General features: G+C 41.0%; 1 protein-coding gene across 1 annotated transcript in view; it reads right to left on the bottom strand.

Annotated features, from left to right (window-relative positions):
* The window catches only part of AFF2 (ALF transcription elongation factor 2), a 387,822-nt gene that overhangs the window by 163,621 nt on the left and 206,328 nt on the right, over window positions 1–17,873 (bottom strand). The window contains exon 6 of the mRNA XM_068963139.1: window positions 63–149. Coding sequence (XP_068819240.1) covers window positions 63–149 — 87 coding nt within the window. The remainder of the gene's footprint in view (window positions 1–62; window positions 150–17,873) is intronic.

Genomic DNA, 17,873 nt, shown 5'->3' with positions numbered 1-17,873 from the left:
CAATGGGAAGATTGGTATAACTGACATCATAGCAAGGGAAATGGAGCAAGAAGATCACTGACCTGTCCTGGGATGGAAAGTGTGCTCTGCTCAGAATTTCCAGGAGTATGCATGGCAGTGAGAGGAGTAGGCCAGGGATGGGTCATCTCCTGATGAGGAAAAACAAAGCAACTTTATTCGCAGGAACTTCAAAAGATGAAACACTTTCTTGGCACTAAATATGGTAGGCCCTTTCTATAATACCTACTGACTTAGTTGGCTTAAATTTTTTCAGGGGAACTTAAAGTCATTCAGTCCATTCCCCTGCTCCACACTTCTGCCTAAAGCCTATCTTTGAGACAAAGGGCCATTCCACATCCACTTGTACATTGCCAGTGATGGGAAGCTCACTACTGTTCAAAGCAGCCAGTCTCATGTTCAGACAGCCTGATCACACTATTCTTTCCAGCCAGGAGCTAAAAAAATCTGTCTCCCAAGAGGTTCTACTTCAGGATCGCCCTTTGGAGCCACAGAGAACACATCATTTCTTCTTTCTCCCGACAAGCTTTTGGAAGACAGCAGCCTGATCCCCTGGTGCCATCTTTTCTCCAGTCGGAGACATTGGAAACTTGTTCATTCATTGACAGGGAATCTTCAACTTCTCTTCTAATGCCTGAATTCTGCGTTCTGTCAACTATCTCAGGTGCTCCCAGGAGGGACTCAGGACTGCCTGGGGCTCTTCTGACTCTGGATCTCCTGTTTCAGGTGTGATCTGCCAGCTCAGGGCAGGGCAGCACGATCACCATCCTCACTCTGCATGCTCTGATACTCATTTCTCTTGATGTAGCCTCACTGTTAGTGACAAGTTTAGGACCATGCTATTGACACAGTGCGTTTGTGAGCTGAAGTCTTAATGTTGGCATGGCCCCTCAGGTGCCCACTCTCCACTAGCATAGAGGGTAGCTCCTCAGTTCTTTTAAACACTCGCTTTGAAAAGAGGTGCTGTTCAAATCTTGCTGGAGTCTTAGGACTCATGGTACTTTCTCCGAATAGTGAGGGTAATTAAATCATATGCTCGACATCCCAGGAGAGATGACAAAGTTTGTGAAGCTGAACGGTGTCGGATTATGCTGGATTCATCAAACATTTTGGTATATGGACATTAAATCTAAAAATCAATGTAATGATGGAAATAAAGGCAAACTTGGGAGGAGGGGATCAAAGTTTATGCAAGGCCTTTTTAATGAGTCAGTTACATAATACTTTTCCCCAATCTTTATGGGTAACATAATTAGTCATTTCAAAGGTAATATTAATAAGAACTCTCAGGTAGCACTAAACCATGTTTTTTTCCCCCTTCTATAATTATCCAGTTCAAAAAGAGTCTTTGATGTCTGAAGAGCTGTAATGCAAGAAGATACTTCACAGATTCATTCACGGTGGAACCGCTGAAGCAGAATCTCTAAGTATGATTCAGAGGAGCCCTGACACAGATTGGATTCTACCTGGCACTATTTAAAACGAGGCGGTAAGTACATTAAAAATGCATACCAGATTTAGAGGGGATGCTTAACCTACTTAAAAGATAGACTATTTCCAAGTGTTTTCGAGTTGTGCATTTGTATGCAGTTGATAACATTCATGACAAACGCTACTTATATATTCATCAAAACTGGTCCAAAGTAACTATACATGACAACAGCTTCAAGCTGAATTCTAGTTACTCTGTGTCTTTAAAATACACAATGACTTCTTTGAAAATTTAGATAGTGTTTCCTGAGTAAGACTGGTCTTCTCCAATATTAGTCTCATCATTTAAAAGACACAGGTCCTAATGATAGAGTAAGCCCCAGCCCGGGATAGGAGTGTTGTTTCTTCCGCAAACGGGGAGGAAGATTTGATCAATGAGAAACTTAGTTATCCATACCTTTCCACCATTGGCTTTAGAGGTGTGCATCTGGATTTATTCAAAGATGTTTCAGACACCTAGGTGGATGAATCACTTCTTGAAGGTGTACCTTCTCCCTCAGCTCTGCTATATTTACTTAGTGGCAGAATCTGATCCTGAATTACTGTTGGAGTGTGCTTCTCTGCTGGCCAACGCACATGAAGCTACATATACTTGCACATTTTCAATGACGACTGAGTCACTGAAATCGCAAGATTTCATGAAAAGGCAAGCTGGCACCATGGTACCATCGATGCATTTGATTAAGACAGGGAGGAGGCAGCTGAAAGGAATATAATTTCCTGAAAGACTGTCTTCAGCAAGGAACCTTGGCATAAGCTCTTCCCCTTTCAAAATGAGTTAGACCTAGAACGTGTGCAAAGCTCACAGCAGATTTTTCATTGTTATTCTTTTCATTCACACTTGAAGGATATTAATCTATTTTTATGTTCTTGTTATTCCCAAGATAAGAACATGCACACCCCCCTTATCCAACTGTAGTAATCTGCATGTTCTTCACGTGGGAATGAGCACCTTCTCCAAAGTGTTGCCAAAGCTTTGACAACATGCTCCAGGGCTGAGTACCTGTACTCAATACCAAGCATCACTGCTCCGTTAACTACAAAAATTACACACACACACACACACACACACACACACACACACACACACACACACACACATGTGAGATTGGTCTGAAACTCCATCTCTGGGCTCCTTTGATCCTCCCTGAGAAAGATAAAGCAGGGATTCATCCCTGCACTAGGCCATCAATGTAGTGGAGGTTCTGAGAGGTGGGGCCTCACACTGGCCAGAAGCAGTTGCTGGGGACCAGGTCCATGGCACACACTCTTTCCATGACACTAGATGCATCTCCCCTTTGTGAGGTCAACTTTGGTTTATGGAGAGAGGACTAAGCAAGCAATGCTGTTTTATTTTTCAGTACTTCATAAGCAATAGAGAATTCTATGCAATTTCTAAAAATAGGGCAGATGCTTACCTTCCTGTGATCTGAAGACTCCCTAGCCAAACCCAGAAGAAATCAGAAAAGGCCCATTTTCCACTAGCAATTATTTTCCAACCAGATCCTCTAGCACTAGGACTTGAGCAAATCCAAAACAGCTTGTGGGGAGCCTTGCTTTGCCTGACTTAGAAACAGAAGCTGGGTGCTCCACACTCTGAGGGGCAGAAATAGTCAGAATTCGAGACCCTGCTGGTCTCATTTATGTCCCAGGTTCATCCAACACACAGCTGGCTGTTTTTTCAAGTGTCTACTCTGTTGGCCAAGCCTTATCTCATTCACCTTTCTATCTCCAGTGCCTAGGACATAGTAACTGGCTATTGTGACATATTATTATTAGTCTCTGAAGTTTCTATGTGTGAATTATCATTATTATTAAGAATAACAAAAATGTCAAGATTTATCTAGTTATTACAGCGTGTCAAAGCTCCTTTCTCCTGGGTCCTGGTGAGCATAAGGTTTTGTTGTGCCTTTCACACCAAATAGATGGGGAAACAATGGAAGCAGTGACAGACTTTATTTTACTGGGCTCCAAAATCACTGCAGATGGTGACCGCAGCCAAGAAGTTAAAAGATGCTTGCTCCTTGGAAGAAAAGCTATGACCAAACTAGACAGCATATTAAAAAGCAGTGACATTATTTTGCCAACAAAGGTTGGTCTAGTCAAAACTGGTTTTTCCAGTAGTCATGTATGGATGTGAGAGTTGGACCATAAAGAAGGCTGAGCACTGAAGAATTGATACTTTTGAACTATGGTGTTGGAGAAGACTCTTGAGAGTCCCTTGGACTGCAAGGAGATCAAACCAGTCCATCCTAAAGGAAATCAGTCCTGACTATTCATTGGAAGGACTGATGCTGAAGCTCTAATACTTTGGCCACCTGATGCGAAGACCTGACTCATTAGAAAAGACCCTGATGCTGGGAAAGATTGAAGGCAGGAGGAAAAGGGGACCACAGAGGATGAGATGGTTTGATGGCATCACGGACTCAATGAACATAAGTTTGAGCAAGCTCCGGGAGATGGTGAAGAACAGGGAAGCCTGGCATGCTGCAGTCCATGGGGTGGTAAAAAGTTGGACAGGACTGAGCAACTGAATAACAACAAGTGTGTCAGCCACTTAGTTCCCACACTTGGCCTTTCTGTACCATAAACTATAGAGGCAGGGATTAGCATCACATTCATTGGGCAGATGAGGAAACAGATGCAAAGAATTCCCTTTGATGGATTCCCTGCATTTTGTTCTACTAGCTTGTACTCTTATGTACCAGTCACCAGCATCCAGAAAGCATTAAAAGTCAAAGTTCTTCCACAAAGAGGTCCCTCTGCTTGACATACTAAGCTGTCAGGGAAGAGTTTGCTGTGCGAGGTCCTGGGAAAGGCTTTGTGGTGAAGGCAAGGGGAGCAGTGTGTGTGCACGTACATGTGTCTCTGTGTGTGTGTAAATAATGATAATAATACTGATGACTTACGTTGGGGCTTTGGTTGAAATGAATGCTTTCAGAAAAATTATCTCATTCAATAACTTAAACATATAGAATGCCTGCTTATCAAAATTGCAGGTAACAGTAAACTCTGAGCATTCAAAATTCAGAAAGATCCTGCAAAACCAGCCTGAAGCCGATGAGATGAATTTTAACAGAGGTAAATGAAAACTGCAATTATATTCCACAAACCAAGTGTAAAACTGTAAAATGAGAAAGACTTAGCTGTAATTCATGGGCTAAAACCTCAAAGATTTTAGTTTACCCTTAAGTCAATTTGAGGGATTTGGCAGTCAAAAGAACCAATGCCAGCTCAGGTGATATGTAGGTTAGCATGATGCCCATAATGTGGAAGGCAACTGTTGGTTATACCATATCAGTACACTGTACAAGACAGAGTTTATCTTCCTAGATGCCCCATAACAGCAGGGACACTGGAATACTGCAAGCTCTTAAAAGGGATGGTTACCAGAACCATCAGAGCTTTGAAAGCTTATCACATTTATCAATGCCCTTCAAGAGAATGAGGAAAGTTTAGTCTACAGGAAAGGGAAGTTGAGGGAAGGTCTGAGTGGTGCATTCAGATACCTGAAGGGTGGTCACACAGAAGAGATCTGGAACCCACTCTGTGGACCAAGAAGTTAGGACCAGCCCTATGGATCGAAGTTACCAGGGAAATAATTTTAACTCTAAGGAAGAATTTCCAATCAGGTGAGCTTTCCAACCACAGAGCCTACTGCTTCAGAAGGCAATGAGTGACCCATCTCTGAAGGCAAGACAGCCCCTGCCTAGGGTACCAGAAAAGGGATTCCTATAAAGTTGGGGGGGGGCAGGTGGGGCTCATGGCTAACTGCATTGCCTTATATAATTGTGGGATTCTATTCTTTCTCTCTGTAAAATCAATGATATTGATGAGACAATACAAAACTGAATCTGGGGCAGTAGGATCTTTCACATGACATGTAAACATGACTGATCAAACTGGCTAAGGAAATTCATCACGCTCTTGGGGGTGGTGGGCAAGTGCCAGGGGAGCCTACTATCTCACAGTCAGACAGCGAACAACCCAATTCATCTGATTATTTGCTCAGCTCTCAGGAAGTCCAATAACGGTGGAACCACAGATTTTCCTGGGCGTCATAACTAACACTCCTACCAAACCTCTCCTGTAGTCTCAAAACCCTGTTCCACTTAATTTAATGAATATTCTTCTGTTTGGAATCCTCTTAAGACAGCCTCCTGAGCTTGTATCTCTGATGTCTACGCAAGTTCTGGTCAGGAAGAAGTAGAAAATCAACTGTTACATTAAACAACTTCCCAACAATGAGCCAACACACAAAATGCAATCCACTAGGAAAACAAACAAAAAAAGGCTAAAGTTTCTAACAGTAAAATATGATTTCACTGACATGTATAAAAACTCTGGCAATATTCTTTCAAATAAATAATTGACTGTTTTATTCAAAACCCTTTAGTACTGGCAGTTGTCTCAGGGAAGCTGGAAATTTTTTCCATTGGCCCTAGGAGTGTACATGCAAAACATCTAGCTCACACAGGCTGCCTTTGTCCTGGCAGCCCCCAAACCAGGGTTACACTAAAAAAGAGCCTGATTCTAATTTACAATTGGGGAGCGGTCATCAGTGACCCCGCAGCTTCACCATGTGCTTATTCAATCAATCAATTCATCTTCTTGCCATTGCCAGATGCAATCAATTCCATTTCATCTACTGAATATAATGGGGATGTGGATGGCCATAGGCAGGGCTTAGCCATGCAAATTCCTTTGGACCAGTTACTCCTCAGGCACTCCACATTTAAATGCTACAAAGAAACACCACGAAAGGCAGCAAAAGGGGGCAAGACCACCATAGTGACATACTGGGCAGAGTTCAACCAGATCCATCAAATTCTGCATATTTTAGCAAGAGCAACATGAGGCCACAGCCCATGCAACTAATTGGATGAGCCCTCAATAGATGATTGCTTTGAAAATATCAATCCTTATCAGGACATTTGTCTCAATCAGTTGAACCCATCAGGACAGAAAATGGGCCAGCTCACTAGGAAATGTGGTTAGATTGAAATTGCCTTCTTTGGTAAAGTCAGTATTAGCATGAATTCAAGAGTAAGAAATGTAAGAACTTGCCATCGAGAAATGTTTTGGGAAGATCAGGAGAAGGAGGAAACCTCAGTGGAGAGCTTTTGCTCAAAGAGTCCAGTGCAGGCATCAGAGGAATCTGATGTTACCCAAAGGCCATTTCTTAGCTTTTTTTTCACCCGTGAATCTGTTTTTCTCATTTGTAATCTAACTTGGAAATGTGTAAGCTACTCTTGTCAAAACTATTTTTTAACCTCATTGTCAAGTGTTTAGCTCTTCTTTTTCAAATTATTTTACCATTAAGTTTATCCAAGTGACCATCATTTAAAATATACTGGTTTGATTGTATCCATGTGTATATATCCATCTTGTTGCAGATGACATTATTTCATTATTTTTTTTATGGCTGAGTAGTATTTCACTATGCATATATGTGTGTGTGTGTATACATACATATATATGCAAATTTTCTTTATGCATGCTTCCAACCCTGGACATTTAAGTGGCTTCCATCTCCTACCTATTTTAATAGTGCTACAATGAATATTGGGGTCTATGTATATTTTCAAATTATGGTTTTGTCCAGATATATGCCCAAGAGTGGGATTGCTGGATCATATGATAACTCTATTATTACTTTTTTAAGGAACTTTCATACTGTTCCCCATAATGGCTTCAACCTAATTACATTCCCTTTTCTCCTACATTCTCTCCAGCATTTATTATTTGTAGACTTTTTGATCATGGCCATTCTGACAGGTATTAGGTGATACTCATTGTTGTTTTGATTTGTATTTCTCTAGTAATAAGCAATGTTCAGCATCTTTTCTTGTGCCTATTGGCCATGTGCATGTTTTCTTTGAAGAAATGTCTATTTAGATTTTCTGTCCATTTTTTGAAAGGGTTATTTTTTTAATATTGAGCTGTATAAGCTGTTTGCATCATTCACAAATATTTTCTCACATTCTGTATGTTGTCTTTTTGTTTTGTTTATGGAATACTAATCATCCATAAAAAAATGAAATAAAGCCATTTGCAACAACATGGATAGACCTAGAAATTATCATACTAGGTGAAGTAAGTCAGACATGTTAAAGGCAAATATCATATGACATCACTTATATTTGGAATCTTAAAAAATGATACAAATAAACATATTTACAAAATGGAAACAGACTCTCAGACATAGAAAACAAACTTATGGTTACCAAAGGGGAAAGGTTGGGCAGGGGATAAATTAGGTATTTGGGAGTAACATATACACAACAACAAACTGTGGAAAATTCTTCAAGAGATGGGAACACCAGACCACCTGACCTGCCTCCTGAGAAATCTGTATGCAGGTCAAGAAGCAACAGTTAGAAAGGGACATGGAACAATGGACTGGTTCCAAATTGCGAAAGGAGTACATCAGGGCTGTATATTGTAACTCTGCTTATTTAACTTATATGCAGAATACATCATGTGAAATGCTGGGCTGGATGAAGCACAAGATGGAATCAAGATTTCTGGGGAAATATCAATAACCTCAGATACACAGATGACACCACCCTTATGGCAGAAACTGAAGAGGAACTAAAGAGCCTCTTGATGAAAGTGAAAGAGGAGAGTGAAAAAGTTGGCTTAAATCTCAAGATTCAAAAAACTAAGATCATGGCATCCAGGCCCATCACTTCATGGCAAATAGATGGGAAAGCAATGGAAACAGTGACAGACTTTGTTTTCTTGGGCTCCAAAATCACTGCAGATGGTGACTGCAGCCATGAAATTAAAAGACACTTGTTCTTTGGAAGAAAAGCTATGACAAACCTAGACAGTGTATTAAAAGCAGAGACATCACTTTGCCAACAATGGTTCATCTAGTCAAAGTTATGATTTTTCCAGTAGTCATGTATGGATGTGAGAGTTGGACCATAATGAAGGCTAAGCGCCAAAGAATTGATGTGTTCAAACTGTGGTGTTGGAGAAGACTCTTGAGAGTCCGTTGGACTGCAAGGAGATCAAACTAGTCAATCCTAAAGGAAATCAGTCCTGAATATTCATTGGAAGGACTGATGCTGAAGCTGAAGCTCCAACACTTTGGCCACCTGATGCGAAGACCTGACTCATTAGAAAAGACCCTGATCTGGGAAAGATTGAAGGAGGAGAAGGGGATGACAGAGGACGAGATGGTTGGATAGCATCACCAACTCAATGGACATAAATTTTAGCAAATTCCAGGAGATGGTGAAGGACAAGGAAGCCTGGTGTGCTGCAAAGCTTGGTGTGCTCTTTAGATAAACAACAAGGACCTACTGAATAGCATAGGGAATTATATTCTGTATATTGTAATAACCAGTAATGGAAAGAATCTGAAAAAAGTATATATATATATATATGCATATATACATGTATATATGTGTATTTATATATATAAATATATATAACTGAATCACTTTGCTGTACACATGAAAGTAATATGACATTGTAAATAAATTATGTCTCAATAAAGAAAAAAAATGAATTTAAATATACTGGCTTGAAACAATTTCCCAAGCTTTCCTAATGTTACAAACTTTTTTTTTTGTCTTTTTTTTTTTCAGAGCCATATTACCAGGTAGAATGACATGCTATATCCTCATAGCATGAGATATTTCTTTATGGTTAACCTCCAATTTGCACCTTCCCTCGCTTCTCCCCTAGCACCATCCTGAATGATCTACATTTTATTTCATTCATTCTAAAAACGTTTATCTGAGTGTCTGCTCTCTAGGCTTCCCTGGTGGCTGGGCAGCTAGAGATAGATGAGGTGCAGGCTCAGGGTGTGCATGGACTCTTGGTGGTTGCAATCTTTATAATCAGAATCAGTGTGAGATAATGACAATTATTAGTTATTATTCAAAGTGAAAGTGTGTTAGCTGCTCAGCTGTGTCTGACCCTTTGCGACCCCATGCACTATAGCCCACCAAGCTCCTCTGTCTGTGGATCTCCAAGCAAGAATACTGGAGTGGAGAATTCCCTTCTCCATTCCCTCTCGACATTTCCTTCTCCAGGCCATCTCTCTGACCCAGGGATCGAACTCCAGTCTCCTGCATTGCAGACAGATTTAAAGTAGAACTGAAATAAACTTTTCAGAGTTTTTTTTTCTTTTTTTTTTTTTAAAGAGTAACATGCAATATGTTACCATCTTCCAAAAATTACCAAAGTGATTTGCTGATCTCTCACTGCTGGACAAATACACAGTGTACATGCACCAACAGAGCAGTCATTTAGGAAGCCAGCTTATGCTATAAGTGAAAGGCACTGGAGAATGACAATTCCAGGCAAATGGAGACAGAAGGATAAATTTCTCTCAATCAAAGACTTACACAAGGCATTAGGATTCCATTTCTGAGGGCTGCTGTAGCTTTTCAAACATTATAGCATTCTTTGGTTTACACTTATCATATTAAGAAAAATGATAATGAGTTCATGACAACTGCTTTGAAAATGAACAAAGCTTCAGTTGCTGAGGAAAAAAGAAGTAATATCTATTTTCATGGAAAGAGGCCTCCAGTGAATGACTTGGCTGTAGCTTTGCTCTCTCATTATTTCTGAGCTCAGTAAAAATAAAGCAGCAGACCACTAATACAGCTGAAACTTCAGCCAATATGATTTGCATGGAATTGTCTATTTCAGTCTGAGAACTATAGAATCGCAGTGCTAGGGGGCCAAAAGAGAACCGGTTTGTGCCATTCACATGACATTAACTCGCAAATTGATCACAAGGTGTCAGTCTAACTGAACACCACCAGGCCCACCTTCCCGCCACACACACTCCCCCAATAAACAGAAAAATAAACCAACAGAGGCATCAAACTCTTTGCAATAGCCTGAATTTAACATCAAAACCACAACTAAGCCCCAGTGAAACTGATTCAGAGAGCCCCCTCGGAATATTCCAGGCCTGAGAGGCTGAGTATTCCTGAATGCCTGGACAGCCTCTCCTCTCTCCAGATTAGTTTTTTTCTGCAATTACTTCAAATAATGGGAAATAAATAGCTTCTTTCTTCCACATAGAAGTGGCACAAGTGAGAGTCCTATCTTTTTCTAAAGGCATGTCTGACTAATGGAGAAAGAGAACATTCTCACCTCAGTATAAAACGCACCAGGAGCAGGTGGTATGGGAGGAAAACCCTGCCCCATAGGCTTGCTATAAAGCTTCAGTCCTGTGTTCAAATCAGCCAAGAAGGTTCTCTCTGCCTCAGGAGAAACAGCCACTTGCCAAACTGCATAAGCAAGGAAAAGCTACTGACATGACACGTCTTTGGAAATCATATCACGTAGCAATGAGATAATTCACACCAAGCATTTGCTAAGCAGAAATCCAATCCAATACTTGCATTTCACGCCCTAGTCATTTTTTTTAAAATAAAAAGTTAACAATTGTACTTGAAGTCTATCATCAAAGTGTCTTTTATTAAGTGTTTCCCATTGAACTCTTTGAGGCATCCACACCTGTACTCTCATTTGTTCACCACGAGGAGGGGATGCCTAATGACACCGTGGGAATCCATTGCCCATGGATATCTCTAAATCCTCTTTAAACCTGTATGTGTTTTCCACCTAGACCATCCCTTGGGGTCACCAGGTCAATACTTTATTCCCTGTTATAAATTTAGTAAAACACCACAGAGAAGGTTGGAAGCTAAGAATGCCAAGCCCTTTCCCGGAGAGGGTACAGCGAGGGAAAGTCACATTGGGCTCAAGGTAAATAAACAGCATGTGGAGCACTCTCCCGAATAAACTGCCTCTCTTAGGTCTCGGCTTCAGACTGTGGTGTGTAATCAATTTTTATCTCTTGTCCAAAGCCAAGGGTCAATGGTTTTATAGCGGGCTCTAGTCACATCTTTCTTCACCACGCTAGGGTAGTTTGCCCCTCTCTTCTGCTTGCTCCTGTTCCCCTCGCCTCTCCCTCATTTACTTTGAGAAAGGAAAGAAATGTGCAAAATCATTTTTCAAAAGTCCTGGTCAGGGGTCTGCAAGCTACCCACAGAGACTGTTGTATGGCTGACAGAAATGAACATCGCAGGGTCTCTGGGCTAATTAAACAAATGTGACAATTTGAAAAAGCTGTGAAGTGCCTTGTGAAGCACATACTGGTCAAAAATGAAAAAGAAAAGAGAAACTTTGCACTGTATTGATGACATGAAAGGGGCTTACATATTTAATAACTAAGAAAACCATCACAGGGGCATTTTAAACTCCTCAGCAAAACCAGATTGGGAGGCTGTGAAGGCTTGAAGCGTGGAATTCATCATCACACTTGGAAAATATTTGAACTTGCTGAACAACAATAGGAAGAATTACAGTAAAATCCACTAGACACTTTCATGTATCTAGGGGATAGAATGAACCAAATTTCACTTATATTATTGTATTTAATCCACTCAAGAATCTGAGGAAGGCATTTTTCTTGTTCTCACTTCATAGATCCAACTCCTGAGTCTCAGAGAAGAGGATTTGCTGGCATAAAGTCATATGACCAGCATGCGCCATGTCAAGGAGCAGCATCCAGGGGTCTGACTTTGCACACTGAACTTTTTTCACCACCATCTTGCTCCATAAGGATGGGCCCTCTAAAAGGGAATGCTGTAGACTGTGTGGCAGGAACCAGGCGTTCTTAGCTTCCTGTATGCCAAGGACACCTGGGTGGTTTGAGGAGGTATCTTATAATTGTTTGGAAAGCACTGCCCTTACTCATGCCACTTTCTCAAGTCACTGTCATATGAGAGGGCTGTACAACTTGGATGGCAAGTCGAAGAAAACAAGTTCATCTCTAAGGAACCTGGATTTATTAACTGTACCTTGTCACCAGAATACAGTGCCATGAATGGCTGTTCACAGGACTTAGACAATATCAAGGTCAATAATCCAGCTCTAGGGTCCCTTTGCATTTCATGGGCACAATAAAGGACAGAAACAGTGTGGATCTAACAGAAGCAGCACATATTAAGAAGAAGTGGCAACAATACACAGAAGAACCATACAAAAAAGTTCTTAATGACCCAGATAACCATAATGGTGTGATCACTCACCTAGAGCCAGACATCCTAAAATGCGAAGTCAAGTGGGCCTTAGGAAGCATCACTATAAACAAAGCTAGTGGAAGTGATGGAATTCTAGCAGAGCTATTTCAAACCCTAAAAGAGGATGCTGTTCAAGTGCTGCACTCAATATGCCAGCAAATTTGGAAAACAGCAGTGGCCAAACAGGACCGGAAAAGGTCAGTTTTCATTCCAATCCCAAAGAAAGGCAATGCCAAAAAATGTTCAAACTACTGCACAATTGTACTCATCTCACATGCTAGCAAAGCAATGCTCAAAATTCTCCAAGCCAGGCTTCAACAGTATGTGAATTGAGAACTTCCAGATGTTCAACTGGATTTAGAAAAGGCAGAGGAACCAGAGATCAAATTGCCAACATCCACTGGATCATAGAAAAAGCAAGAGAATTCCAGAAAAAAACATCTATTTCTGCGTCACAGACTATGCTAAAGCCTTAGACTGTGTGGAACACAACAAACTGTGGAGAATTCTTAAAGAGCTGGGAATACCAGACCACCTTACCGGCCTCCTGAGAAATCTGTATGCAGGTCAAGAAGCAACAGTTAGAACTGGACATGGCACAATGGACTGTTTCCAAATTGGGAAAGGAGTATGTCAAGGCTGTATATTGTCACCCTGCTTATTTAACTTATATGCAGAGTACATCGTGCGAAATGCCAGGCTGGATGAAGCACAAGCTGGAATCAAGACTGCTGGGAGAAATATCAATAAACACCAATATGCAGATGACACCACCCTTATGCCAGAAAGTGAAAAGAAACTAAAGAGCCTCTTGATGAAGGTGAAAGAGGAGAGTGAGAAAGCTAGCTTAAAACTCAAGATTCAAAAAACAAAGATCACAGCGTCCAGTCCCATCACTTCATGGCAAACAGACAGGGAAACAATGGAAACAGTGACAGATTTTATTTTCTTGGGCTCCAAAATCACTACAGATGGTGACTGCAGCCATGAAATTAAAAGACACTTGCTCCTTGGGAGAAAAGCTATGACAAACTTAGACAGCATATTAAAAAGAAGAGACATTACTTTATTTTCCAGTAGTTATGTATGGATGGGAGAGTTGGTCCATAAAGCTGAGCACTTAAGAATTGATGCTTTTGAACTGTGGTGTTGGAGAGTCCCTTGGACTGCAAGGAGATCGAACCAGCGGATCCTAAAGGAAATCAGTCCTGAATATTCATTGGAAGGACTGATGCTGAAGCTGAAGCTCCAATACTTTGACCATCTGATGCAAAGAACTGATTCACTGGAAAAGACCCTGATGCTGGGAAAGATCAAGGGCAAGAGGAGAAGGGGACAACAGAGCATGAGATGGTTGGATAGCATCATTGACTCAATGGACATGAGTTTGAGCAAGCTCTGGGAGTTGGTGATGGACAGAGAAGCCTGGTGTGCTGCAGACCATTGGGGTTGCAAAGAGTTGGACATGACTCAGCGACTGAATTAAGGGTCTCTGATAAGATTCCATCAAGTCATGGGTCATCTATAGTCTCTGGAGCTGTCCAAGAGCTGATGTGGTCCTTTCATTAAGCATGTACCTTAGGTGAATATCTCAAGAGATGGACAAGCTGGAGAGGGTAGGAAAGGGAGCATGAAAGAGAGGGAGGGAAAGGAGGGAGTGAATATGAAACAAGGTTTGGATTTTGATAGTAGTGCTTTGAGGGGGAGGGCCCTTCCAAAGGCTCTTGTGCTCTTTCCTTCCCAGAGCCTGGGGATGAAGGCAGCATCATTCCCATTGAACTTGCTCAAGGACTGCACTGCAGCTGGGCACTTCCCTGCACTGCCCACAAAGCCAAGCATATATGCCTGAAATGTCCCTCATCTCTCTTTGGCAAGAAAATATTCCTTATCTCTTTCTATCTATTTAGCCTGATTTTTGGTTCTTTTTTATGTAGTAGGGGCACTGCTCAGAACTAGAGTAACATTTGACCAATATATTCTACAGAAGTCTCAGGCGGAAATAAATTATTCAGATATACTCTAAACATGGCAAAAGGTACATAGTTAAAAAGGTAAAATTGGACTTGGTTTTATTTAATGGTAAGACTCAGAAATAAAGACCTAAAGCAGATCTTAAGAGATAATCTAGGGACAGTTTTGTTCACCAGAACTTTCTGCAATGATGCAAACACTGTATTTTGTATTCTCCAATGACAACCACTGGCCACATGTGGCTTCTGAGCATGTGCAGTGTGCCTAATGGACTGAGAAACTATACTTTTATTAAAATGTAGTTAAATTTAAATAACCAACCACATGTGGCTATTACTATATTGAATAACTCAAAACAGTCAACACTTCAATTTTACAGATGGGATGGAAATTGTGAAGAACGTAATGGTTAAGAGACTTGCCAAACGTCATAAAATAAGGCAGTGGAAGAAGAGTCAGGAGAGCTTTGAGGTCCCTTGATGCCCAGTCCAGTGTCACTGCCACCTAGGTTTCTTCTCAATTCCAGTTCTCCCAAAGACAGGTGCTATGCAGTCTTTTACTCTGTAACACAGACCAGACTCTGACAATATCAGAGTGGAGCCTCCATATCAGACCATTATTCACTTTTGTATAGTAAGCACTGGATGTGTGAGGTTGTGATGGGTGTCTTCCATTAAAGAGCAGGAAAGAAGCTACAGAGTTTGAGGGTAGACAAGCTTCTCAGGTTTCCTCCAGTCCCAACAGGTCCTGAGAAGTTGAGAGCAAATTGAATAAAAAACCAATGAGAGGCCCAGATAGCCATGCTGCTTTTGTCTGCCCTATTTGTAGATTGGCCTCCGTTCTTTATTTTGTGATTCAGCCACTTCCAGTTAACCTAGTACCAGGAGAGAGCTGGGTGAGTCTGTTGGTGTTAGCATATTCATCCCCAGGATGGAGGACTTTGGGGCTCTGCTGTGTTTGACACCATTTTGGCTGTGAGGCTGAGAGTGTTTAATGGAAGCAACACAAAGGCTTCCAGCAACAACATGGGTGGGGAAAGTCACTCGGGAGGAAAGAGCACATCTCATGGAGGCTTCTTTCTTGTGAGCACAATAATAATAAACACAGTGAATGCTACCATGTCTCCTCTCTCTGAGTATAGGAGCATATGGGGCCCCACCTTGGCTTTGCATCAATGCCTCACTTAAAGTGATAATGCCAACATTATTGAACTTTGAAGGGCAATAGTAAAAATAGTCTCGAGCAATGGTATTAAACAATAATTGGAAATAGAAAAACTTAGCACAAAAAGTGGGGCTAAATATATTATTTAGATAAATAAGAAATGGGGTCATTATAATGCCTAATATTTGTATAAATATTCTGCTCACTAAATACTACTATCTGCTTATTAACATAAAATATCTTCATAGAAAATCAAATAATTATAAAATAATCTGTTGGTGGGAATAACACTATGAAGTGATTTTCTCTAACCATTTATCTACAAATTTAAGTCATTCAACAAACACAGAGCACCTGTTGTATGCACTTTTTATACACCTACACTTATTACCTTTGTGTGCATATGTCTATGTGTGTGGGGGGGAGGGGATGCTGGGCTGGGACAAAGGGACAGAGAGATGAGTTTGACACTGACTCTAAGGGACTTCACATTTACCATGAGAGGCAGCTCCCCCAACACACAAAGGTGACAGGTGTAGATGCAGAAAAAGTGCTGAGGGGACCCAGGAGATGAAGAGACAGATTGCTTTCATTCAGTGTTAGAGCTTCAGAGAAGAAGTGACCTCTGTGTTGGGTCTTACGTGGTGTGAGCAGTAGTTCATTAGGCAGACGAGAGTGGATGGGGTTCCAGGCAGAGGGAGGGGCCAACACAGAGGCCCATGGAACAGGGGGATGGCATATCTGATGAAAGGAAGGAAGTCTGTGGAAGATGGAGAACAGGGCACATTTCTGGGAAAAGTGACAAGAGATGAGGTAGGCCTGAATGATGCCATAAAGGATGGGCCTGGACTGCCAAGATCAGGATTTGGGACTTTATCCTCTAGGCACTAGGGAAGCACGATATCTCTGCTTGAATACCTTTGGTGACAGAGACCTCACCTCCCTTCAATCCTTAGAGGCACCAGTTAGAGCAGGGAGAGAGGGAGGACCTAACATTAATTGAGTTTCACATATATCACCTCATTCAACCCTCTCACTAATCCTGAAAATTAGGCAGTAATATCTCAATTTGGTAAATGATATTCAAGAATGTTTAAGTTATCCAAGAATGTTTAGCTGGGGAGAAGAGCCAAGCTCCACTTTCTTAACCATGTCTCTCTAGAACATTCTTCCTTTTATTGCTCAACTACTTATCCCCCTGTACCTGCCCCTCAGGGCTTCCATCATTTGATGTTTCCCAGTCTAAATCCAGCCTCTGAGTCTCACTTCTACATGGTAAGTCCCTTAGGCAGCTACAGCCTTCTCCCTCTTCTAGTTCAATTTCCTTGTGGTTAGCTTATCTCGTCAGTGATTCTGATTGTGAATCCACTCACTATTCTGCTTAGTCTTTGCTAAATGTATTTTAGTTCAGCAGCATGCATCTTAAAAACTTTTTAATGAAAGTAATGCAAATTACAGAAGTTGAGAAAATTTAGAAAAGAAAAAACTCACCCCAAATCCTATCACTCTAACACAATAAGAGCTATTATGTCAGTTTTTTTCTTTAGTTTCTTTTATTCATAGTTTTATATATCTATAAAATTTAAGCACACAAAATGTTATATTCTGGTTATTTAACATTTAACATTATATCATAAGGTTTTTTCCCATGTTGTTATATCATCCTCAAAGCAACCTTTTTAATGGTTAATTCTTTTTCTGAGTGTGTAACTCAGAATTTGCCTAACTATTCCCCTATTGTTGGGTATATGAGCTTTCCTGGTGGCTCAGTGTAAAGAATCTGCCTGTCAATGCAGGAGATGTGGGTTCGATCTGATCCCTGGTCCACAAAGGTCCCCTGGAGAAGAAAATGGCAATCCACTCCAGTATTCTTGCCTGGGACAAAAGGAGGACAGAGGCCTGGCAGGCTAATGTCCTTGGAGTTGAAAGAAGAGTTGGATGCAACTCAGCAACTAAACAACAACACATTGGATATATGGTTGGTTTGGTTTAATCGCTAAGTCATGTCCAACTCTTGCGAACCCGTGGAATGTAGCCCACCAGGCTCCTCTGTCCATAGGATTTTCCAGGCAAGAATACTGGAGTGAGTTACCATTTCCTTCTCCACATCAGATATATAATAGCATTTTTTACTATTACAAATAATATTGTAATAATCATATA

Source organism: Capricornis sumatraensis, chromosome X (genome assembly GCF_032405125.1).
Source record: "Capricornis sumatraensis isolate serow.1 chromosome X, serow.2, whole genome shotgun sequence".
Classification (NCBI taxonomy): Eukaryota; Metazoa; Chordata; class Mammalia; order Artiodactyla; family Bovidae; genus Capricornis; species Capricornis sumatraensis.
Note: the sequence above shows the minus strand (reverse complement) of the source record. Positions and strands in the feature narration are given on the sequence as shown.